Consider the following 25,119-nt stretch of genomic DNA (forward strand, 5'->3'; position numbering starts at 1 on the left):
CAGTATCTGAGGGGTCACGAATGATGCTGAAAACTGCAATTATCAGTGAATATCCCATGTTTGACCTTATGATGGAAAGAACGTCATTAATGAAGATAGTTGAGCCCAGGACACTATGCTGAGTAACACCAGCAGTGATGTTTTGAGGCTGACATGATTGATTTTCAACAGCCAGAATCATCTTCTTTTGTACAAGAAATGAGTGCAGCCAGAGGAAAGTTTGCCCCCTTTTTCCCATTGATTTTAATTTCGCCAGGGCTTTGATGCCAAAGACAGCCAGATCATCTCACCTCACCTCTGGAATTCAGCTCTTTTGTCCATGTTTGGGCCAAGGCTGTAATGAGGTCCAAAGCTGAGTGGCCTTGGAGAAACCCAAATTGAGCATTGGTGAGAAGGCTATGGCTGTGTAAATGCCGCTTGCTAGTACTGTTGAGGGCACCTTCCATCATTTTTTCTGATAATGGAGAGGGGACTGATGGGGTGGTAATTGACAGGATTGGATTTGTCCTGCTTTTTGTGTATACCTAGGCAATTTGCCACATTGTCAGGTAGATGCCAGTATTGTAGCTTGGTTTGATGTACGACTTGTTCTGGAGCTAATATCTTCAGTACCACTGTGGGATTTTGTCAATATCCGTAGCCTTTGCTGTACCTAATACCATTTCTTGATATCATATGGAGTGAATCAAAATTGGCATCAATGATGCTGGGAACTTCAGGATGCGTATAGAAAGTTCAGTGGGGAAGAGAAGCAAATGAAGAGTATGTGCAGAGACTGGCAGTTGACGTAAAAGCAAATCCAAAAGTCTTCTGGGTTAATAAGAAGAGCAGAAAGGGTGATTAGAGTCTAAAAAGTGGATTTACACATGGAGGCAGAGGGCATGGCTAAGGTATTAGCCGAGTACTTTGCAGCTGTGTTTACAAGGAAGAAGGTGCTGCCAAGTTCACATTAAAAGAAGAGATAGTTAAAATATTGTATATGCTAAAAATTGATCTGCAGGAAATATTAGAAAGGCTGGCTATTCTTAAAGTTGATGGGTGGAATTTTATGACCATGTTCCAGTTTTTGGGCATGAAAAATTTGTAAAGTAGGGCGTGAAGCGATTAGCGCGGTTTGCGCTCGTTTTTGTGCCAGTTCCCACTTTACCAAGGGAAAAAAATCGGCACAATCAGAAGCCCACCCAAAATGGGCAAGACGTCAATTTAAATATTTTTGCATTCATCTGTATGCAATTAGCGAGCTGCACGCCCCATTTTACGAGCCTGCCTGCCTTTACCACCTCATTTGCCCCAGCCGGATTGGTCTGGAAAACACCTCTGTAAAAGTTGGCTCCCGGTGCTCCATCAGTGAGGGCTAGTGAGGAGGTAAGTGCCTGCCGTGGGATGGCTCCGTGGCGCTCACAGGGGGGTTGTTTCACGGCGGCCATGTTGCATTTCAGGCCGGGAGGATTCTGTGAGTCATAGAGTCAGAAAGGCTTACAGCATGGAAACAGGCCCTTCAACCCAACTTGTCCATGCCGCCCTTTTTTTTTAAAACCCCTAAACTAATCCCAATTGCTCGCATTTGGCCCATATCCCTCTATACCCATCGTACCCATGTAACTATCTAAATGCTTTTAAAAAGATAAAATTGTACCCGCCTCTACCACTACCTCTGGCAGCTTGGTGCAGACACTCACCACCCTGTGTGTGAAAATATTGCCCCTCTGGACACTTTTGTATCTCTCCCCTCTCACCTTAAACCTATGCCCTCTAGTTTTAGACTCCCCGACCTTTGGGAAAAGATATTGACTTGTCTACCTTGTCTATGCCCCTCATTATTTTATAGACCACTATACGGTCACCTCTCAGCCTCCTACGCTCCAGAGAAAAAAGTCCCAGTCTATTCAGCCTCTCCTTATAACTCAATCCATCAAGTCCCGGTAGCATCCTAGTAAATCTTTTCTGCACTCTTTCTAGTTTAATAATATCCTTTCTATAATAGGGTGACCAGGATTGCACACAGTATTCCAAGTGTGGCCTTACCAATGTCTTGTACAACTTTATCAAGACGTCCCAACTCCTGTATTCAATGTTCTGACCGATGAAACCAAGCATGCCAAATGCCTTCTTCACCACTCTGTCCACCTGTGACTCCACTTTCAAGGAGCTATGAACATGTATCCCGAGATCTCTTTGTTCTGTAACTCTCCCCAAGGCCCTACCATTAATTGAGTAAGTCCTGCCCTGGTTCAATCTACCAAAATGCATCACCTCGCATTTGTCTAAATTAAACTCCATCTGCCATTCGTCAGCCCACTGGCCCAATTGATCAAGATCCCGCTGCAATTGGAGATAATCTTCTTCACTGTCCACCATGCCACCAATCTTGGTGTCATCTGCAAACTTACTAACCATGCCCTCTAAATTCTCATCCAAATCATGAATATCAATGACAAATAACAGTGAGCCTAGCACTGATCCCTGAGGCACTTCGCTGGTCACAGACCTCCAGTTTGAAAAACAACTCTCGACAACCACCCTCTGGCTTCTGTCAATAAGCCAATTCTGTATCCATTTAGATACCTCACCCTGGATCCCGTGAGATTTAACTTTATGCAACGACCTACCATGCGGTACCTTGTCAAAGGCCTTGCTAAAGTCCATGTAGACAACATCAACTACACTGCCCTCATCTACCTTCTTGGTTACCCCTTCAAAAAGCTCAATTAAATTTGTGAGACATGATTTTCCACTCTCAAAGCCATGCTGACTGTCCCTAATCAGTCCTTGCATCTCTAAATGCCTGTAGACCCTGTCTCTCAAAATACCTTCCAACAATTTACCCACCACAAATGTGAGGCTCACTGGCCTGTAGTTCCCAGGCTTTTCCCTGCAGCCCTTTTTAAACAAAGGCACAACATTTGCCACTCTCCAATCTTCAGGCACCTCACCCGTGACTATCGATGATTCAAATATCTCGGCCGGGGACCCGCAATTTCCTCCCTAGCCTCCCAGAACGTCCTGGGATATACCTCATCAGGTCCCGCAGATTTATCTACCTTGATGCACTTTAAGACTTCCAGCACCTCCTTCTCTGTAATATGTACACTCCTCAAGACATCAATATTTATTTCCCCAAGTTCCCTAACATCCATGCTTTTCTCAACAGTAAATACTGATAAGAAATATTCATTTAGGATCTCACCCATCTCTTGTGGATCCGCACATAGATTACCTTGTTGATCCTTAAGAGGCCCTACTCTCTCCCTTGTTACTCTTTTGCCCTTTATGTATTTGTAGAAGCTCTTTGGATTCTCCTTTGCCTTATCATGCCAAAACAATTTCATGTCCCCTTTTTGCCCTCCTGATTTCGCTCTTAACTCTACTCCTACACCCGCTATACTCTTCAAGAGATTCACTTGATCCCAGCTGCCTATGCATATCATGTCCCTCTTTCTTCTTCTTGACCAGGGCCTCAGTATCCCGAGTCATCCAGGGTTCCCGACTTCTGCCAGCCTTGCCCTTCAATCTAAGAGGAATGTGTTTACCCTGAACCCTGATTAACACACTTTTGAAAGCATGCCACTTACCAGACATCCCTTTTCCTTCCCACAGACTCCCTCAATTAACTTTTGAAAGTTCCTGCCTGATGCCATCAAAATTGGCCTTGCCCCAATTTAGAATATTAACTTTTGGGACAGACCTATCATTCTCCATAGCTATCTTAAAACTAATAGAATTATGATCACTGGTCCCAAAATGATCCCTCACTTCTGTCACCTGCCCTTCCTTATTTCCCAAGAGGAGGTCAAGTTTTGCCTCCTCTTTAGTCGGGCCATCCACATACTGAATGAGAAATTCCTCCTGAGTACACTCAACAAATTTCTCTCCATCCAACCCTCTAATACTATGGCTGTCCCAGTCAATGTTGGGAAAATTAAAATCTCCGACTATTACCACCCTATTTTTCTTGGAGCTATCTGTAATCTCCTTACATATTTGCTCCTCAATTTTTCACTGACTATTTGGGGGCTGCAGAATCTCAAGAAGCCAGCTGAGTCACTCAGCTATGGCCTGCTGTGACTCAGCCGTGGCCCACGGGACTCTACTGTGGCCTGCTGTGACTCGGCCATCGTTTGACCCTGCCACTCATGGTGATGATTTCTTGCCCCAGGCTTTCCACTGCGGATGCCACCCTTGCAGTGTTGGTCTGGGAACCATGCAAGACAGGCAATAGCTGGTCCACCTGAAAGCTTTGGGACTTCTCCCAACAGCCTTGCGGTCAATCCAGGGTTGCTGTCAGCCCCTCCTGCATTCCCTGGCTCTGTTGCTGCATCTCCAGCAGCTGAGGGAGAAGTGATCTTAGAGGCCCAGCATGTAGCCTGGGGCCAGCTGAGTCCTCACCTCCAGCAGGCCATCGCGTGCCTGAGACCTCGGACGTTCCCTCCTCCACACGATGTACATTAGCAGATGAGTTGTACTCACCAGAGAGTGACCCAGATGTTTCGCCACTTACTTGACCCGCCGATGTGAGAGTCTCTGTGAAGGTGATTTGCGAGATGGAAGCTGATGCTAAACAGATGCCGTCCTTGGAGGTCCCTTCATCCGCTTCCTCCGAGGAGTCATCAGAGGTGTCAGGGGTTTGATGGGCGGGACAGCAGTGGGGGCTGCGATGCCAGATGGTCCAGATGCGTCAGGGTCCCTTCCTGCAACATAGGACACAAGGTGAAGTGCAAGGGAGGGAGAGGATTCTGGGATGCAGGCAACTTACTTGACATTTCTCCATTGTACATAGAACAAAGAAAAGTACAGCACAAGAACAGGCCCTTCAGCCCTCCAAGCCTGCACTGACCATGCTGCCTGTCTGAACTAAAATCCCCCACCCTTCCGGGGACCAGATCCCTCTATCCCCATCCCATTCATGTATTTGTCAAGACACCCCTTGAAAGTCACTATCGTATTTGCTTCCACTACCTCCCTCAGCAGTGAGTTGCAGGCACCCACCACCCTCTGTTTTTAAAAAAACTTCCCTCGTACATCTCCTTCAAACCTTGCCCCTCCCAACTTAAACCTATGCCCCTTAGTAATTGACTCGAATTGAGTGGAGGGTTGACAGGTGCTCACTTCTCGACTCCAGCCTGACCATGCTGTTGCTGATTGCCTGGAAGCTCCAGCGCCCACTCCTCAAAGGGGGTAAGGACTTGAAGGTCAGGCTCACCACCCCCTATCTTCACCCTCTCCTAGCAGTTATGGGCATTCTGCGTGGGGACAGAAGGAGCCATGAAAAGAATAATGGCATGACTCCTGCAGAGTATCGGGGGTGGTCCTCAGAGGGCAAGTGCTGTGATAATTTTGGGGGGGGCGGGGGGGGGGGGGTAGGAAGGAGGTACTTAGGGGTCAGGGGCTGGAAGCATGTAGGGTGCTGGGTATGGGGGGGATCTGGGAATGATTTGGGGGAAGATGCTGGATGGGGTTAAACACTCACCCTTGCTGCCCCGATGAGGTCATTGATCTTGTGGCACTGCTTGCCAGTTCTTGAGTTGTTCTGACAGAGGGCTAGCAGGGACGCAACAGGCCTCTTTCTCTTTACCATTCTATTCTCAGATTAGCAAGCAGAAGGGGTATATACCATAGCGGGGACCCTGTTGTAGTTAACCTTCATTCATATCCTGAAGAAAGGACTTCTCTAACTGGTACTGTATAAGATGACCCAACAAAGTACTGACAAATCTCAGAAAACCAAATCAGTTAACATCATAGTTCTTGGAGTAAACCCGAAATTAAAAGATACAAGATGGTTACCTGGCACAAAATGGACTCTGTGAAAAGACATTAAGATGTGCCGACTTAGGCACAGACATTGCACAATGAGCTAAACCCTGTTATTGTCTAATTACTACAGGAAATAAACCAGATCTTGAGGCCCAGACGATCACCTTAACTTAAGATAAGGCAGAACCGAAACAATGAGTTTTGTTAACGAGATCAGTTGTTGATAGCGGGGGGGGGGGCATACTCGGATAACGATGTGATAACTGCTAATGTCCGTACTTGTCTACTCTCCGAAATGTATAACGATGTGATAACTGCTAATGTTTGTACTTGTCCACTATTTGAAAATGTATAAAAGAAGCTCAGCTGCCATTTTAAAGTTGAGAAGGTGACTGCGAGCACTGCGGAGAGCCCAGCGCTTCTCCCAAAGCTTTGACCGATAAACAGCATGTTGAATCTTTAAACCTGACTCCGAGTGGTGATTTTCCCACAACAAATTGGCGTAGTCAGCAAGGATCTCACTGCTGGTGAGTTGATCGGTTGGCCGCGATCGGCAAACTGGAGTAGAGATTATTGAACTGTGGGAGTCAGATTGAGCCAACAATGCAGTTAAAAACGGGTGAAAATTAGAGGAATTTATGGGACTATCGGATAGAAACAGGAATTGATTGCTTGTGCTGATCGACTAAGGACAAGGAAGTGCCTGTCTCAAACGCGCAGCCTTAGACCGGTTGCTAAGGGGGGAAATCCCCCACACGAAGGTCAGGACCCTGAAGTGGGCGTAGAGGCACCAAGGCACTTAGGATCGTGAAGCACAAGTGATAAAGGTCATTTAGCATCAAATTCTGTAGTGGCGAACAAACGCAGAGTTTGCCATCTGTATAAAAGTTTGTGTGTTTGTGTACTTGTCTGTCACGTTGTAAAGCGGTGCAGTAAGGAACTGATCACCCTGACCTAGAGCCGGACTCCGGTGGAGGAAACACGCTGCCGAGGAGGTGATCGTGGCTGTGAGTATAAATGGAAACCCCAACAGTGGAGAAAACACATTGCCTGAGGAGGTAATCGTGGCCGGGGCATAGAAGTCTGCAAGATGGCAGGTAAAGAAACTAAGTGGGGACCTGCGGGTTCCCTTATTAATAAATATATGACAGACAGACACTCGTTGATTAAGAAGATGCAAAGGGATGGCTGGGATATTTCTCAGATCTTAGAACAACAGAGAAAGTGGGTAGATGGGGAAAAGAAAGACAAAACAAAAAAGGAAGGGGTATTATTAGTACATCAATTAGCTGGACTAATTGGACAAGTAGTCGCTTCCACTAAAAAGTGGAATGAAGATAAAGATAAAATTAAAAAATTAGAATCCAGAGTTAAGGGAATTGGAGAAAAGGAATCGAGTATTCGGGGAGAATCAATGGGGAGGGGAAACTGTTCCTCTGCCCCCTTATGAGTCCACACAACAGGGACCAACCACCCCTCCAGAGGAAGGGGAAGCGCTAGAACACAACTTGGCGCCAGTAACCCGAGGGGGAACGGACACGCAGCCAAGAGCAAATTATAAACCAATCACCCCGGGCGAAAGACAACAGATAATGGCCTCCCTGGGTAAACTACAACCTAGAAGCGCAAATACGAAATTTTGGGCAGAATTAGATATGGTTTGGGTAGGACACCAACTGCACTTAAGGGATATACGCCAATTGGTTAGGGCCGCATGTCCAACGTATAAATGGAGGCAGGTAGCCGGAGGGCCCACCATTCCCTCGGCACAAGACTACAGTGGGGGACGTTGGACACACGCATTAGCCCTAACAGCAGAAATAGATGCCCAACAGGCACCCTTCGCCCTGTTTAAAATGGAAGTCCAGAGAGTTTAGGAAATGCCCCTACCAATTGGAGTAAAATCACAACGACCAAGCAACAAAAGGGGGAAAGGGCCTCTGAATATGGGGAACGGTTGTTCCAAGTATACCAGGAATGCTCAGGGCAAGGAAACCCAGGCCGTGGGGATCAAGCCTTTATTCAAGCTTTCAAGGATGGGCTCTCCAGCACCCACCAAACCATCTTAAAAATGGGAGTGATCATGTCCCAGGATTATGATGAACTGGTGGACTGGGCTAGCGGCGTACGTGGAGGGGGGGAGGAGAAATCTCAGACGAAGATAAAACAGGAAAGAGTAGCTGCCTACGGTAGCGGGAGCGGAACTAAGCCCAAACTGACCTGTCACAATTGTGGCCGACAAGGGCACTTTGCAAAGGAGTGCTGGGTCCTAAGGAAGGGAAATACATTTGGAAACAGTGGGAGACATTGTAATTATTGTAATAAAAATCGACACACGGAAGCAATATATTGGGACAAACATGGGAGACCCCCGCCCCGATCCATGTCCACAGCAGAATTGGAGGAACTAAGGAACTTCCGAGATCAGCAAGACTGACGGCCTGCAGCCCCCATTCATAAGGGTAAGAAGGAGGGAAGGATCTATGTGTCTGCACTAGTAGGGGGCAGGCAATGTGAGATACTGGTGGGCAAAGGTGCATCCATATCTGTCACCGACCTTCCCTTACCCACTACAAGTAGGATGATTTATCTAACAGGGATAGGAGGGAACAAAACACCCGCCTACCTGAGCGAGACCTATGAGATTCTATGTATGTAAAAATAACGAGGGTACAATAATGGGAAATGATTTAATACAGGAGTATGAAATTTTGATTGACTGGGAAGGGAGAGCTAATCTGGCCGAAACGGGATGGCCGGAAAACCGGAATGGAAAACCTCACGAGTCACCTCGAGACTATCAAGGTGGCCACAGCCACCACCAGAGATTGGCGACTAGAAACAAAGGGGTTTGGAGCCATCTGAGCCTCCGTCCCCGGAGTATGGGCCGAAACGAAATTAGACACTGGCCTAACCGAAACTGACCCGATAAAGGTGCCCGGACTGGAGCATAAGCCCCACCGACAGTACCCGATAAAACCAGAAGCAAAGGCAGCTGTAGTAGAAATAGTTAAAGGGTTAATGGAGAAAGGAATCCTGAGGGAAACTACGAGTACCACTAACTCCCCTACCTGACCAGTGAGCAAACCCGGCGGAAGTTACAGACTCACAATAGACTACACTGCCCTCAATAAAGTCACGTCCAAATTGCACCCCATTGTAGCAAGCCCCTCAACAATCCTGAATGGACTGTCACCGGAGCATAAAATCTTTACCGTATTAGATATAGCCAATGGATTCTGGTCCCTACCCTTGGATCCCGAATCCCAAGACAAATTCGCATTTACGGTGGGAGACAAACAGTACACTTGGACTCGCCTACCGCAGGGATTCCACAATAGTCCCGCCATCTTCCATCGAGTAATGAGTGACATCCTGAAAAGGGTAGAACTACCAGAGGGTAGCACGATTCTACAATACGTGGATGATATATTAATAGCCTCAGAATCTAAGTCAGGACATCAGGGAGCACTATACCTAGTGTTGAATGAACTGAAAACTGCAGGGTTAAAGGTGAGCCCCAAAAAGGCACAAATCGGGAAAGCACAAGTCCTGTACCGAGGACACTTAATATCACAAGGGCTTAAAGAGATGCCAACAGACCGAAAGAAGGCGGTACACAAATGCCGCGGCCAGTCACCGTAAGAGGAGTCAGGAAGGTGCTGGGACTGTTTAATTATAGCCGAAGTTTTATCCCGGAATTCGCAAAATTGACAGAGCCTATACAGAGGCTAGTTAAAGGGGGAAAGCCAGCTTTAAACTCCATAGAATGGGGACCTGAGCAAGAAGAGGCCTATAATAAGTTAAAGGCAGGACTGATATCAGCCCCCGGACTGGGACTACCAGATTCCAATAAAGATTTCCACATACACTGTAACAATGAAGGGGGTTCTACTCTGCAGTAGTAACGCAAGATCATGGCGATAAACGGAGACCCATAGGTTACTATTCAACAGCAGAAGGGCCGGTAGTAACCGGACTGCCAAGGTGCAGAGCTGCCTTAGATTGCGCCACCTGGGCCGTAAAGGTTAGCGAACCGATAATAATGACAGGGAACATAATCCTCCACACAAAACACACCTTGGTGGAAATGCTAAATACAGGAAAGTTAAGGTCCGTCTCGAACATGAGAAGGGCTAAATGGGAAGCCGACCTCCTACCTCCCAGCAAATCAGTTATAATAGCAAGAGACACAGGAGATAACCCAGCAGAAGGAATTTTGGATACAGGAGAACCTCATAACTGTGGAGACGTAGATATGGACATAGAAGAAGGTAGAGTAAAGGATGTACCTTTAGCAACAGCGGAAGAGACCCTTTTTATAGATGGCTCACGTAAATACGTGGAAGGATCACCTTGGACAGGGTGGGCAGTAGTAAATGACAGATTAAAAACGGTAAAGTCAGGAAGAATTGACGGAGGTCTACCCGCGGAGGTGGCGGAACTAGGCACTAGATTGTCCGAAGGAAAGACGGTAAATATATATACCGATAGTAGGTACGCATTCGGGGTAATACACGATTATATGACGGCATGGGGTAGGAGGGGGTTTGTAACCACAGGAGGAACTCCTATTAAACACCAACAAAGGATCGAGGCATTACTAAAGGCCAGCGAAAAACCCCGAGAAGCGGCAGTAATAAAAATCAAAGCACATCAGAAGGAACCAGAAAGGGATAACCCCGATTGGTTAAATTACAAAAGGAACCAAGCCGCAGATAGAGCAGCGCAATTAGCATTAGAACAGGAGGCAGTTGGCGAGCTGCCAATAGCAGTAACGGGCCAGACAGGAGACGAAATAAATATTCGGGACTTAGAGGAAGATACCTCGGAAGAGGAAAAGGGTAAGTGGGAAGCACAAGGAGTGAGCAGAGGGACTGATAATGTTTGGAGACGCAATGACAAGGTAATGGCACCGGAGTGCATACAAAACACCCTCTTGGAACTACACCATGGACTCTCACATGCGGGAAGAGAGGCCATGGCAACTAGCATAGGAAAAGTATGGTGGTGGAAAGGAATGTGGAGGGACAGAGCCCGACATTGTCACCGATACGTGCCATGCGCGCAATACAACCCCAGTTGACCCATAAAAATTAAGATGGGACACCAGCCCCGATCAGACGGGCCCTGGGAACATCTGCAAATAGATTTCACAGGGCCACTACCACAATCCCACGGCAAAATCTATTGTTTGGTTGTCATAGACCAGTTTACCAGGTGGGTAGAAGCGTTCCCTACCAGGAATTGTACTGCTACCACGGTGACTAGAATATTGGCGGAGGAGGTAATCCCTAGATGAGGAATACCCATACAAATTGATTCGGATCAAGGGACGCACTTCACCGGAAAGGTGGTAAAAACAGTGTGCCAACTGATGGGAATAAAACAAAAATTCCACATCGCTTACCACCCGCAGAGTTCTGGAATGGTGAAACACATGAACAGAACCCTTAAGAATGCCCTGGCTAAGGCCATGCAAACGTCAGGAAAAACGTGGACAGAAGTATTACCCACTATATTAATGAGGTTAAGAGCCATGACAAACCGGACAACCGGATTAACCCCTTATGAACTAATGACAGGACGGGCGATGCAATTACCAGAAAGCGTCATAACAGGTGGGACCGATGTAGGTCCACTAAAAGACAAAATTAAACAATATGTTTTGGAACTAAGCGCCCAACTAAAAGGGATGCCTAAAGTAGTAAAGGATAATCAGGAAGAAAGAGACGCACAGAGAGAGCTTGAAATGCTCCCTGACGTCCCAACAGCGGGAAGTCGCGTCATGGTAAAAACATTACCTGAAAAACCAGGGTTTGCACCAAAATGGAATGGGCCATATGAGGTCATAATTAGTGGAGATACCTGTGCCTGTTTGGACATAAGGGGGAAAGGTGTATGGAAACATTGGACCCAGCTGAAATTATACAAAGAAACGAGTGAGTGATATTAACAAGTAAGCCATAAAATGACCAGAGTGCTTTCCCCAAAACAGGTGACGACTACAAGCAAGATTAACTGACGTGTTCGGGTTGGCAATATAGCCTTTGGGAAGTTGTTGATATAGAGTAATAAGATTAAAACATGCCTGTTGTGGACATGTCTAAGATAGCGTATATAATTGCATCACTCTATGTTGTCACGGTTGTAAGATTGACAGGACTAGAAAACTTATTCTACAAGGCTCATGTACATTTACACAGCAATCGAACCATGTGTTACCTGCTAGCCCAATCTGTAGAGGCCCTATTTGTGGCCACCCCTGGGTGGACCCCCCATGACTTATATACGGCGGATACCTCGGACACACCCTGCAAAGGACAAACAGGCAAATATAAAAGGGGTATACAGGGAGGCTGTGTGGAACTAATAAACTCTGCAGATCCTGTGTGCAGGGGGCTCCAGGGAGTGGGAGGAAGAGTATGCTCAGATGATGCAAGCTACCCGCTTTGCTTCTCGGGGCTGGGATGGGGGTGTGCATATGCCTTGGTCCCCAAGAATGTTTCCTGTATACAGACACAGTGTGCCTGTCAGCGCTGTTGGGTAAACAGAGGCCAGTTTACTTGTACCTGTAACGAGCAAAGATGCCTAAACGTGACCGCGGGAAGGCAACTCATTTGTGGTCAGTGTAATGGGACTCATGTCAGCTCAGCCACATGGACAGACCCGTTTGATACCTACCAATTGGTAGGATCGGGCAGAAAGTCAAGTGAACTGGTATATACAGTTCGTACAGACCAATAACTAGGATATTAAATGTTACCGAGCCAAGAAGGGATTTGTGTTCCTCCTCAACAGCACCTTCACGACGGCAACACCAACCCTCCCGGTCCTCTTTGCAGTAGGAACGATAGGACCACTCGCTGTTCCATGCCCTCAAAAAGGGCATACCCGGAGAAAGATAGTGACCCGGGCCATCAGCAAGGAATTCTGTGCCGATTGGGAGGTCCCGGTCACACTGGGATCATCACTCGGCTACGGGTTTATTGGGGCCCTGTCTCTGGGGGGAGCAGCAGGAGTAATTAGTGCCAAAAATAGAAACCATCTTATCTGTGGATTAACCATCCTGGGAAACAGCACATCAAAGGCACTGGAGGCCGTCAACCAAGAACTGGCTGAATTAAGATTGTACGCGCAGCAGACCCGCTATGCCGTAGATTATCAGTTAGCCCAACAGAGGGGAGTATGCACAATAATAGGAGACAAATGTATAACGCATGTTACAGATGAATCTTACAACATCACCCAAGCCATTAATGACATAAGAAAGCAGCTCAATGACTTTAGACAAGGCCCCAAGAAGGGGAATAGCTGGCTCGAATGGTTATTGCGGGGATCCTGGGGGTCTTATTTAATGCATGGACTAATTATTCTTGTTGTAATAATATTTGTCTGTTGCCTGATTGTCGGATGTTTTAATGTCTGCTGTAAAGTCATGATGGCTCGGCTTGTGCCAGGGGCCAGTGTGGTCACCGAAGAAGAACATCTAATGGGAACACCCGAAGACACCGAGGAAGATGACGATAATGAAGGAAAGGGCGAGAAGGTGGAAGTCCACCTGTGAACGCGTGACCTGTTGGTTACAGGTCAGGCATATCAATTGCTGGACCCACGATGCTGGTATTGTTGGTCTATCGGATTATTAGAGCATAATCCTGACCAAAAGGGGGAATTGTTGGAGTAAACCCGAAATTAAAAGATACAAGATGGTTACCTGGCACAAAATGGACTCTGTGAAAAGACATTAAAATGTGCCAACTTAGGCATAGACATTGCACAACGAGCTAAATCCTGTTATTGTCTAATTACTACAGGAAATAAACCAGACCTTGAGGCCCAGATGATAAGATAAGACAGAACTGAAACAATGAGTTTTGTTCACGCGATCAGTCGTTGATAGTGGGGGGCATACTTGGATAACGATGTGATAACTGCTAATGTCCGTACTTGTCCACTATTTGAAAAGAAGCTCAGCTGCCATTTTAAAGTTGAGAAGATGACTGTGTGCACTGCGGAGAGCCCAGCGCTTCTTCCAAAGCTTTGTCCGATAAACTGCATGTTGAATTTTTAAATCTGACTCTGAGTGATGATTTTCCCACAACAATAGTGAATGCTGCACAAAAGTCTAAATGAATGACTTTCGAATTGGAAATCTAGCTCTTGAGCTTTCCTTTCCTTTCAGTCTTGTTATAGTAAATAAATGTTGATGCTGATAATGCTTGATATAACCCTCAATCATCAGATTATGACATAAGAGATCTAACAATAACTGCAATTATACTGTATCTGCTTTGATAAATCCAAAGCTCATTCAGCCAATGTTATCTTTTTCTGCAGATTGGACAAATACAACCCAACCTCTTCAAAATCCCATAAAGACAATTTTGACTTTGAAGCACACGTTTATTTTGATGATGCTTTTCATCTCACCAGTCCAGAGGACACTGTACAGGAAAGAGTTGTGAATGAATATGTGAAGAGCCTTGTTTGCATAATGGAGGATATTTACAGGTACTGGAACTACCTTATACTCATTATGAATTCCTGTTCCTGTAAATAAAACTGATCATAATATCGACATGAAAATTAGCTGGGAAACCAAATAGAATCTTGTGATAATTTTCAGGACAGGTTTAGACATTATTTGGGTACAATAACACTAGTGACCCTAAATACATGATCAAGTGCTTTATAATTGTGTTTATGCCATACTGTCTAATATCTAATTATAGAATCATAGAATCCCTACAGCACGGAAAGAGGCCATTCAGCCCATCGAGCCTGCACCGACAACAATCGCACCCAGGCCCTATCTCCATAACCCCACGTATTTACTCTGACACTGAGGGGAAATTTACCATGACCAATCAACCTAACCCGCACATCTTTATGGGAGGAAATCAGGGCACCCGGAGGAAACCCATACAGGCACGGGGAGAATGTGCAAACTCCGCACAGACAGTCGCCCAAGGCTGGAATTGAACACAGTTATGTATGAGAGATACCCCAGGGTGAAGCAATAATCTGTTATAATCTATCTACAATACATCTTTGGCATGTACAGTTCTCTGCTCTTTCTGAAGGTGGATTGAAACACTTTATGAATCATTAATCTGCTTAATTTTATGTAAAATAGAGATCAACAATCAAAAGCAAATTCCACATACTTGAATCAGTTTCAATTCTTTCTTTGAAAAATATGAAAAAATTAATTTTGAACCCTATCACTTCCATGTGCTGACTCACCAGGCTGGAATTCTCTGACCATTCATGCCAACAGGATTCTCTGGTCCCGTTGCAGTGAACAAAGATTTGGCTGAGTACCAAATTCTCCGTCCTCACTTGCAGCGACAGCAGGGTGCGAATGGCCAGAGAATTCCGGCCACCTGTCTTTAGAATCCATTTGTTTCTGAACAGCTTTTAACTGCAAAAGCTGACCTGAGTTTTAGTTTCCAACCCCAGCCTAATAAATTGACATTCACAGTTTAACTGTCCCCAGTGACCTGGCCAGTGATTCTAAGTTCCTCTCCATTCAGTAAGCCTGTCAATAACATTGGTGACTTATCCCTTCTTCCCTTGGGTTATTAAAAAAATGGAAAGATACCATGCTGACTATTGGGTCTTGGCATCGATTTCAAATGGAAAATGAGCTGTGAAATTCCAATATCAGACTTCTTTGGCTTTCGTACACACCTTCAATGTTTGTCGCCTTTGTCTTTTTAAATCTGTGAAAATTAACTTTGTTCTAAAACACATAACACAATCTTAAAATCTCTCTGAGAAAACCTTTTTCAAAAACTACAGGTACTGGACCCCTTACCCAGCATCCCAAATTCTGGAAGAACCCAAAAACTGGCTACGTTCGAAATTGGTGCCCTGGGTAGCAATTTAAATAAAACCCTTTTATTCGTTATTTTTCACACTTATTTTATGTATTATAAGTGCATTCTAGGCTTTGGACCCAAAATCCATAAAATTCCTTAATCCACACATCTGGTTCTGAGCTTCCTGGATACAGGTGCTGTGATTTACCAGGAGATTATAGTGCATGGCAATGTCACTAGACTAGTAATCTCAAGGCCTAAACTGATGCCCTGGGGATGTGGGTTCAAATCCCACCATGGCATGTAATGGAATTTAAATTCAATTAATAAATCTGGAAAATAAAGCTAGTTTTTAGCAGTAGTGACCATGATAGTTATCCTCAATTAATGTCCTTTAGGGTTAGGGTTAAAAGGAAATCCTTTTTTGGTCTGGCTTACATGTGACTCCAGACCCACAACAATGCAGTTTACTCTGAAATGGCCTAGCAAATCACTCAGGGGCAATTATGAATGGGGAACAATTGCTGGCCTTGCCAGTGATGCCCACATCCCATGAAATAATAAAAAAAGATTCTAGGTGTGAAATGGCTGAACTAAAGCGAAATGTTTATTCTATAAATGTACAGAAATTCATAAAACATGATCAATAAATATTGCAATTATCATGTAACATAGTTCAGAATTACAAAATAGATACATTTAATCCAAATTTAAATTAATGATTTGTTCAGGAAATAGAACACATTAAAACTATTAGCCAGTAACTTTATTACTCACTACTTTCTGATAGATAGCATTTTATTATAATGGCTGTAACTGTAGCAAACTTCAGCAAAATATTGGATCAGACAACTATGACATGATAGAAATAAGGAGCAAGCTGCAAGTCTTGTCTGACCTTACACAAGTATCCATTTAAAAAGAAAGTGCAATTATTATTACACCTTTCAAAAGTTAACAGAGTGGGGATTAGTGTAATGTAATTTACCCTTTGGTTTGTTTATCACAATTTTGCGAATACAATTTTGAAGTTTGTTTTTGTTTAGGTGAGTGGTATCATCGGTGGCAGGAGGAACATTTCAGAAGGTGCTAGTGTGAATATGCAGTTTTAACAGTAAGACTACTGCAGCATCACAGGTGTCTGTAACATGTATCTGTCATAGTGCTGAGGAATAAAATAGTTTAGGTTCCAATTTCAAGAACTTACTGTTAATGTTTTGGAGTTAAACCTTTTATTTTCAGAACTTTTTCACGTGAGAAGCAGACTTTGAAGGATGAACAAGAAGATGAGCAAATGGTAAAGCAAACCATAATGGAGACACCTTACGGGGGAAGAATCAGCTACACTCTCCCATATGGCAGTATACTACATATTCATTTGAAAGACAAGCAGAAAATTCGGCACAAGAAGAGATGGTCTCAAGTATGTTAAAATAATGAAAATACCACAAAACTAAACTTAACCATACAATTAGAAATGTGAAGCTGAAATCATTCCTACTAAATATGAAACATGAACACTCACTGCATGATGCTGAATATATTATTTGATTTATTATTGTCAGATGTATTAGTATACAGTGAAAAGTATTGTTTCTTGCACGCTATGCATTGTCTGGTACTTTAAAGTAGAATTTCACAGTTATTCTGAGACTGTGTCCTATGTTCCCCTCATGTTGCGTTCCCCCCCCCCCCCCCCATTCACATTATTGAACCTTCAATTTAAATTTAGGAAAGAATGTGATATTGGCTGGGATTCTCCCCAAATAATTTGCAGTTATTAATGTGTGAGAAAACGGGAATAACTCCCACTGGTTTTTTAACGTGATTTCCAGAAAGAATCTCCGACACCCTGTGCATCACAGAGTGTCCGAGAGTGATTCCCTTTGAAAAGTAGGGGGCGGGGCCTATTCCCACACGCGAGGCCAGCAGCATAGTCCTCAGCGGGCCACTGCGCATGTGCTGATCTGTCAGTGTCCAGATCGGCACATGTGCTGTGGTTCCCCCATTGCCGGCCTTCAGATCACTGGCCAGCCTGGAATCCCCCCCTTGCAGGCCTCCTGGACCTCCTCAGGCCAGCCCCTATGTCCCCCCCCCCCCCACCCCATCCCCTCGGCCAGCCTCGATCTCCCTGCTGGCCTTGAACCCCATCAACCAACCTGGATGGCCAGCCCCGATGGCCCACGTCAGCACACGCCACCCCCTCCCCACCCCCCCCCCCCCCGCCGGTCCCTCCACCTGGATGGCCAGCTCTGATCGCTCTCACTTCCTCCCTCCCCCACCCGTCCTATTGCAGAGTGGCAGTGGGTCCCCCTCCCCACACCAATTGCCCCAATAGGCTCCACCCCCAGTTGCCCCATTCCTCTGGTCCTGCCTTCTTGGCACTGCCCAGTTCCCAGTGGACAGTGCCAAGGTGTTCAGTGGGCTATACCAGTTTTCCCCTTGGGAAGTGCCAGGTGCCAGGCTGACACTGACCAATAGGCACCCCCTTACCCCCAACCTCCCGGGAGTTGTGGAGGTGCGGGGGGGGGGGGGGGGGGGGGGGGGGTTGCTCAGTGGCCTCTCTTTCGTCCCGGGTCGGCTAATCCCATGGAAATGTCAATTTCAATGGTATTTTCATATGATAATCAACTCCGCTCTGATTTCTGACACAGCGCTAATAACACCAAAAGACTGGTAGACGCGCGGAGGCCCTGATGCCCAGCAGCAATCCCACAAAACGGCCGTAGCTGATGTCTCCCAGCCCATTGCACTACCAAAGCAGTGCAGCAGGCTGGGAGAATTGCCCCCATTATGTACGCTGGCAATAAAGCCTGAAACAGTTAATACTTTCCAAATTTCATGATTATCATTTTTTAATGTAACAGAGAACTATGTCGAGGGAAGTTCTTCACTGAAATATGGTTAACACTATAATAAACAAAACACAAAATCTAAAATACATTTTTCATCATAACTTGACCCAATAAGAACACAATGGTCAGAATCTGTAATTCTCATTGTTCACAATTATATCGACAAACCACTTACTCTTTAACACTGTACAATACCATAATTTTGTAGTGTACTTAATGAGAGTTTTGAATTTCAGGGTGTGGTTGTCATTTTGTAAGTAAAGAAAAAGCATACTAAGCTTTTCATTTGGGAGTGTGTTGCTACCAGTAATAAAGTTCCCTCTGATAATAATAAGACTTCTACTACATAATACTGCCTACAATTTTTTTTCCAAACAGTTTAAGTACGTAGCTGTTCAGCAATTGCATTTCATAGATATCATGGCTCACTGAGAACTAAAAAATAAAAATATGTAAGATCCATACAGTTTTAGATACTGTTTAAATCAAATTCATAATCACAAGTGACTAGAACGTTTAAGGTACAAATGGTCTGGTTTGATGGGTTGGGGAGATGTTTGACCTCTTCAGGGATGCTATGAGGACATCCCTAAAGCAATTCGGTAGAGGTGGCTTTGAGTGATTTAGAGCCTCAATGCTGGGCATGTTGGCTTGTGAAGATGTGGCTCTTGCACTGTATGGGGTAGCCTAAGAACTCTAGCAATATCGACTGCTCCTTTACCAGCCTCAAGACATTTCAAATATCAATGCTGGGCTGATAGCTTTTCTTGCTTTCTTTACAGCATCAAGCACATTACTACTAACACTTACTAGGTGTTTCTCACTCGTGTTTAAAAGTGATTTAAAAGTCTCTACCACAGCAAAACTTCAAAAGTTAATAGACCCTGGCTTTGGATGCCTTTGTATTTTTAAAAAAAGATCAATGTTGCTTTGAATACCACACTACTCATATTGTATAGACCTGACAGAACCCAATGTTGCATGAAGAGAGCCAACGCGCACTGAGCAATGATGCAAGAAACATGATGATGTGATATACCCGAAATTGAGATTTATATGAGGGAAACAGAACGAAACAAATACTACTTTAATAGCAAATCGACTCAAATTGGGGCAACTTAAAATGAGGAATTACAGTATTGAATCTACTTCCATCGATCATTCAGGCCATGCATTCCAACTTGCTGCAGAAAAAAAAGTTCTGATTCATTTGTCAGTTATCCCTTTAACCTTCTGTTAATTTTGAGAGACAGTGTCCAATTAGTATTGGACCTGAATTCCAGGAGATTTATTGGGCCTGTTGTTTGATGATTTGAGAGGTTTGTGTTGTTTAGGGAAGCTACATGCAAAAGAGATAGTTTGTGCCTGATCCAAGATTGTAGAGTGGTGAGTTGCAATAATCAATTTAGTGGTTTTTAAATGGTTCCCTAAAGGCAGTTGTTTAAAGTTGCCTATGGCTGTCAATGTTCATATTAGTAGAAAGGCTCTTTGAAACTTCTCAAGGGTGGCACAGTGGCACAGTAATTAGCACTGCTGCTCACAGCATCAGGGACCTGGGTTTGATTCCCGGCTTGAATCACTGTCTGAGTGAAGTTGGCACATTCTCCTTGTGTCTGCGTGGGTTTCCTCCTGATGCTCCGGTTTCCTCCCACAAAGATGTTCGGGTTGGGTTGATTGGTCGTACTAATTTGCCCCTTAGTGTCCCAGGATGTGTAAGTTAGACGGATTAGCGAGTAAATATGTGAGGTTACAGGCAGAGTGGGATTGTTGTCGGTGCAGACTCGATGGGCCAAATGGCCTCCTTCTGCACTGTAGGAATTCTATGATCTAAGGTCTGAGGCACTTAGGTACCAGAGATATAGATCTGCAGCTTAATGAAGTATCTCTGTCTCCTGGACATTGTTAGTAATTTGGTCAAGAACTAGAAAATAATCACCTCCAATGTAATCGAGGAACTTGAGAGAGATTTGTGGTCTAAGCCCATGTACCAGAAACAGATTCAGTTATTTATTTCATGAGTCTCAGAGCAATAAATAATGGAATATGCTATGATTTGGCTTGCTCTGTGTATGCTAGCGTTTTTTATTGATATCTTGTATGCTTCTTTTCAGATCATGTACATGTATTATCTACTGGGTTGGAAGTTGAATAGAAAGTACATTACTTTATCAGGAAAATTTGAAGATGAAATGTCCACTGAAAATGCCTTAAAGGTAAAGAATGAGATTCACTTTCTTGAGCCGCAAAATGAAGATGTGCGATCGCAGTTTATAGTGCGTTTTTCTCTCTGTGCTTAGCATTTTAACTGATGTCACACTCTGTGTTAAACCGTAAGGGTTGAATTTGTAAATCCCAAACTAGCGATGGGTGTGAGTCGGGCTAGATGATAAAATAGAACATAGACATAGAACAGTACAGCACAGAACAGGCCCTTCGGCCCACGATGTTGTGCCGAGCTTTATCTGAAACCAAGATCAAGCTATCCCACTCCCTATCATCCTGGTGTGCTCCATGTGCCTATCCAATAACTGCTTAAATGTTCCTAAAGTGTCTGACTCCACTATCACTGCAGGCAGTCCATTCCACACCCCAACCACTCTCTGCGTAAAGAACCTACCTCTGAAATCCTTCCTATATCTCCCACCATGAACCCTATAGTTATGTCCCCTTGTAATAGCTCCATCCACCCGAGGAAATAGTCTTTGAACGTTCACTCTATCTATCCCCTTCATCATTTTATAAACCTCTATTAAGTCTCCCCTCAGCCTCCTCCGCTCCAGAGAGAACAGCCCTAGCTCCCTCAACCTTTCCTCATAAGACCTACCCTCCAAACCAGGCAGCATCCTGGTAAATCTCCTCTGCAGTCTTTCCAGCGCTTCCACGTCCTTCTTATAGTGAGGTGACCAGAACTGCACACAATATTCCAAATGTGGTCTCACCAAGGTCCTGTACAGTTGCAGCATAACCCCACGGCTCTTAAACTCCAACCCCCTGCTAATAAAAGCTAACACACTATAGGCCTTCTTCACAGCTCTATCCACTTGAGTGGCAACCTTTAGAGATCTGTGGATATGGACCCCAAGATCTCTCTGTTCCTCCACAGTCTTCAGAACCCTACCTTTGACCCTGTAATCCACATTTAAATTAGTGCTACCAAAATGAATCACCTCGCATTTATCAGGGTTAAACTCCATTTGCTATTTTTCAGCCCAGCTTTGCATCCTATCTATGTCTCTTTGCAGCCTACAACAGCCCTCCACCTCATCCACTACTCCACCAATCTTGGTGTCATCAGCAAATTTACTGATCCACCCTTCAGCCCCCTCCTCTAAGTCATTAATAAAAATGTAAAATATCTCAAGCTTGACTCCTTCTCATTTCAGGTTTAATAGAGATGAGACAATCAGCAGCTTGCCTACCTGCTCCCAGGATGTACCCCCTCTACCATCTGTGCCTAGGCCCGCCAAACAAATTTTCCCTGAGTTGAGGATCAAATCCACTGGGATCAGACCTTCCTGGAATCAGGAATCAGACTCTCCCTGTCCAAAGTTTGGACTTCCCCTTGGGTTGAAACCTTTGCTGAGGTTGGGATTGAACTGAGCTCAGTAGCAGCTGCATGCTTCATACTGACTTTCGAGAACTCTCCACCCATTGGAAGTCCTGCCTTGCATTCAAGCTGACTTCGGGAGGGGAATCTTTCAAAGGGAACAGGAATTCCATCTAGCCTGTCTGAAACTCTACCTCCTCTGTCCCCTGCTTACCAAACTCAGTATGTCAGTATTGGGGTTTTTCTCTTCCTGATAAATAGAAATGTTATGCAAACAGATCACTTACATGCTTCTATCACATACAGTGGAGGAAATTTTCCAGCATTGCTGCGCCTGACGCAGATCACACTGATCCCAGAAAATAGTGTTTGGGCGTAAAAATCAGTTTTGCACCAGGTGCCAGTTTGCAGTCGTCCCAGTCCCTTTCTGGCGCAAACCAGATTGCACCCAGAAAGGATGTGAGGCCAATTAGACTACTTAAAGTAGAATTTAAATATGCATAGTCTGTTTAACACCAGATTCTCCCAGCTCCCGGGATCTTCAGCTTTCAGACGCGGCATGAGAATGGCAAGAATCACTACTGCTCTCCACTAGCAGAGACCATGCGTGATAGCCCAGGGGCTTGGAGGCTATTGAACCCCCGGGTGGTTTGGGCATGGCCAGGCAGTGTTGATTGGGCAGTGCCCTCTTGGAACTGCCCATCTTGCACACTGGTGGTGCCCACCGGACACGCTGGCAGTGTCAGTTGGGCATTGCCAGTGTGTCAGGGGCAATGCCAAGGGTGTGGGGTCTGAGTGGGAGTGGGGCCTGTGTGGGGGTTATGAAAGGGTAGCTATGCGGGGGGAGGGGGGGGGACTATGCAGGGCGGTCATGCAGGAGTGAAGCATGATGTGGGTCATGATGGGGGGACATGTCAGAGGTCCTGATCAGGATGGATGTCAGGTGTCAGGCAGGGGAACCCATTGGGAGGGTCCCAGTGCTCCGATACCAGCGACCCGTATCATGGAGTGGATGGGGAACATGCTGCTGATGGATAGGGGCAGGGAGGTGGTCCCGATGTCCGTAGGGGAGGCAGAGGATCTTCCAGTGCACTGTGAGATTGGGGAGCTCTTGTGAAATGGTGCCCCAGTACTGTGCATCAGGCTCACCGGCATGTTTAGCCCCCCCCCCTCCCCCGCCTCCCATACTGGCACACAACCTACCACTCTCCCGAGAAGTGACTGAGTGTAGACTGATTGCATTGCGCAGCGCTCCTGATGGAAGGGCATGGATCGCTCTGCTATTATCACTGTTATGACACTAGTTTTCTTTGGGAAAATTCCACCCAGCATTTTCAGACCTTTTTATTCAGAAGCATGACATATTTCATGTTCTTTTTTATATTCATTTTCCTGAAAAGACTGAGAAGGAGAACACTTATATTCTGGCTTTGGATGGGGACATTGACTTCCAACCCTCAGCTTTGATCTTATTAGTTGACAGACTGAGAAGATATCCACATGTTGGGGCTGCATGTGGTAGAATACATCCAACTGGAACTGGTATGAAGTCACATTTAACTCTCTACAACCTCGTTTATGTATATTTACTTATTTGCAGTGTACATAATACAGAAGAACAAAAGATAGGATCATTGCTACATATCAATAATATCAATGTGTTACTAAAAAGAAGAAAATTGTGTTTCCACTGTTATTTGCATTTTGTGTTATGAATGAAAGTAATCAACTCACTTGTTATTACTATCTTGACAGCACAAAGAGCAGTAAATGAGTAAAAGCATTAACTAAGATATTTTGAAATTCTAAGTTCCATCACTAGTTATTACATTTAAAAAGTTCAGTTGTGCATTTAGTTACAAAAAGTAATTCCATTGGGAAAAAGACTAGAATTTGTTTAATATCACATGGAGGCAAGTTGAATTGAGGTATTCAAGAGGGCATTAGATTATTATTTGAATGGAAACAATGTTCAAAGTAATGGGGGAAAAGGCAGGAGAATGACAGTAAGTCATAATGCTCTTTTGGAGAACCAATGAAGACATGATGGGTTGAATGGCTTCCTTCTGCACTATAACAGTTCTGTGATTTGGTGATTTAAGCAGGTGTTCAATGTGTTAATGAATGAATGAATGAATGTGTGTATGTGTTTGGAAGGGATTGTCAGTTCAGGGACTAGTCAGGCCTGGTGGGTGGTTGTTGAGGGGTTGGGGGGAGTCAGGTGGTAGGGACTAGTCAGGTGGTAGGGACTAGTCAGGTCAGGCTGGGGGAGGAATTGTATCATGGATGTTAGTCAGGTCGGGTCGAGTGTCAGAAGGGGATCGGGGGCCAGAGGGAGGTAATCACTTGTATTATTACTAAGGAATTAGATTAGGGTTGGATTACTCCATTTTTATGCAGACTGGCAGTGTGTGGGAAAAGTGGGATTGAAGCCATCGGTCTAACGGCAGCTTTCTCCATTGTTTGCTTGGAACTTAGTTTTAAAAATTTGAAGGGCAGTTTCCACACTGTCATACTGGTGGATCAGACTCTGATTGAGCCCATCTATCAGCAAATTCATTTTTAAAGATTGGGGCACCATTTTTAAAGGCCACCCTAGTACACAAAAGTTAAAATGGAACCACCTTCCTCCTGGAACACCTCCACCCGGCACTGTCCCTTGGCTCTGCCTGGGTACTGCCTCCTGGCACTATTCAGACACTGCCCCCAGCACTTCCCTGGTACTGCTCCCTAATTAAATTCAAATTTAATATAAGGGGTTCCCAATGTTGAATGTCGGGATTTCCATTACGTCACTGGCAGGGGCAGGGCGAGACATCGTATCGATGCAGAACACGATTTGCACTTCTTGCGAAATTATCTGCTCCCACTCACCAAACCCACCCAAAAGAACAGGAGTGGAAAATCCCATTGTCTATAAATGCAAATTCTCTCCCTTTTCCTTTTAACATATTGATGGTGATAATTGGGCATGCGGTTGGTCCAAAGTAAAAAAAGGTGCATTTTATTTATTGTGAACATTTTTTAAAAAGACAAAAGCCCAGATTTTCAGTCAGTTTTGATTGAACGTGACTCATCATTCATTACATTTACAGACGCCTATAAATTTTATGTGTGCTTTATGTGCCAATTTACA

At 44.9% G+C, this 25,119-nt stretch overlaps 1 protein-coding gene across 1 annotated transcript in view; it reads left to right on the plus strand.

The window, feature by feature from the left end:
• Positions 1 to 25,119, plus strand: part of LOC144504729 (uncharacterized) — a 77,198-nt gene that overhangs the window by 19,788 nt on the left and 32,291 nt on the right. The window contains exons 8-13 of the mRNA XM_078230474.1: positions 10,317 to 10,598; positions 13,191 to 13,317; positions 14,095 to 14,268; positions 16,824 to 17,004; positions 20,548 to 20,649; positions 23,384 to 23,525. Of these exons, the coding sequence (XP_078086600.1) occupies positions 10,317 to 10,598; positions 13,191 to 13,317; positions 14,095 to 14,268; positions 16,824 to 17,004; positions 20,548 to 20,649; positions 23,384 to 23,525 (1,008 nt within the window). The remainder of the gene's footprint in view (positions 1 to 10,316; positions 10,599 to 13,190; positions 13,318 to 14,094; positions 14,269 to 16,823; positions 17,005 to 20,547; positions 20,650 to 23,383; positions 23,526 to 25,119) is intronic.

The sequence above is a fragment of the Mustelus asterias genome, chromosome 15 (genome assembly GCF_964213995.1).
Source record: "Mustelus asterias chromosome 15, sMusAst1.hap1.1, whole genome shotgun sequence".
Taxonomy (NCBI): domain Eukaryota; kingdom Metazoa; phylum Chordata; class Chondrichthyes; order Carcharhiniformes; family Triakidae; genus Mustelus; species Mustelus asterias.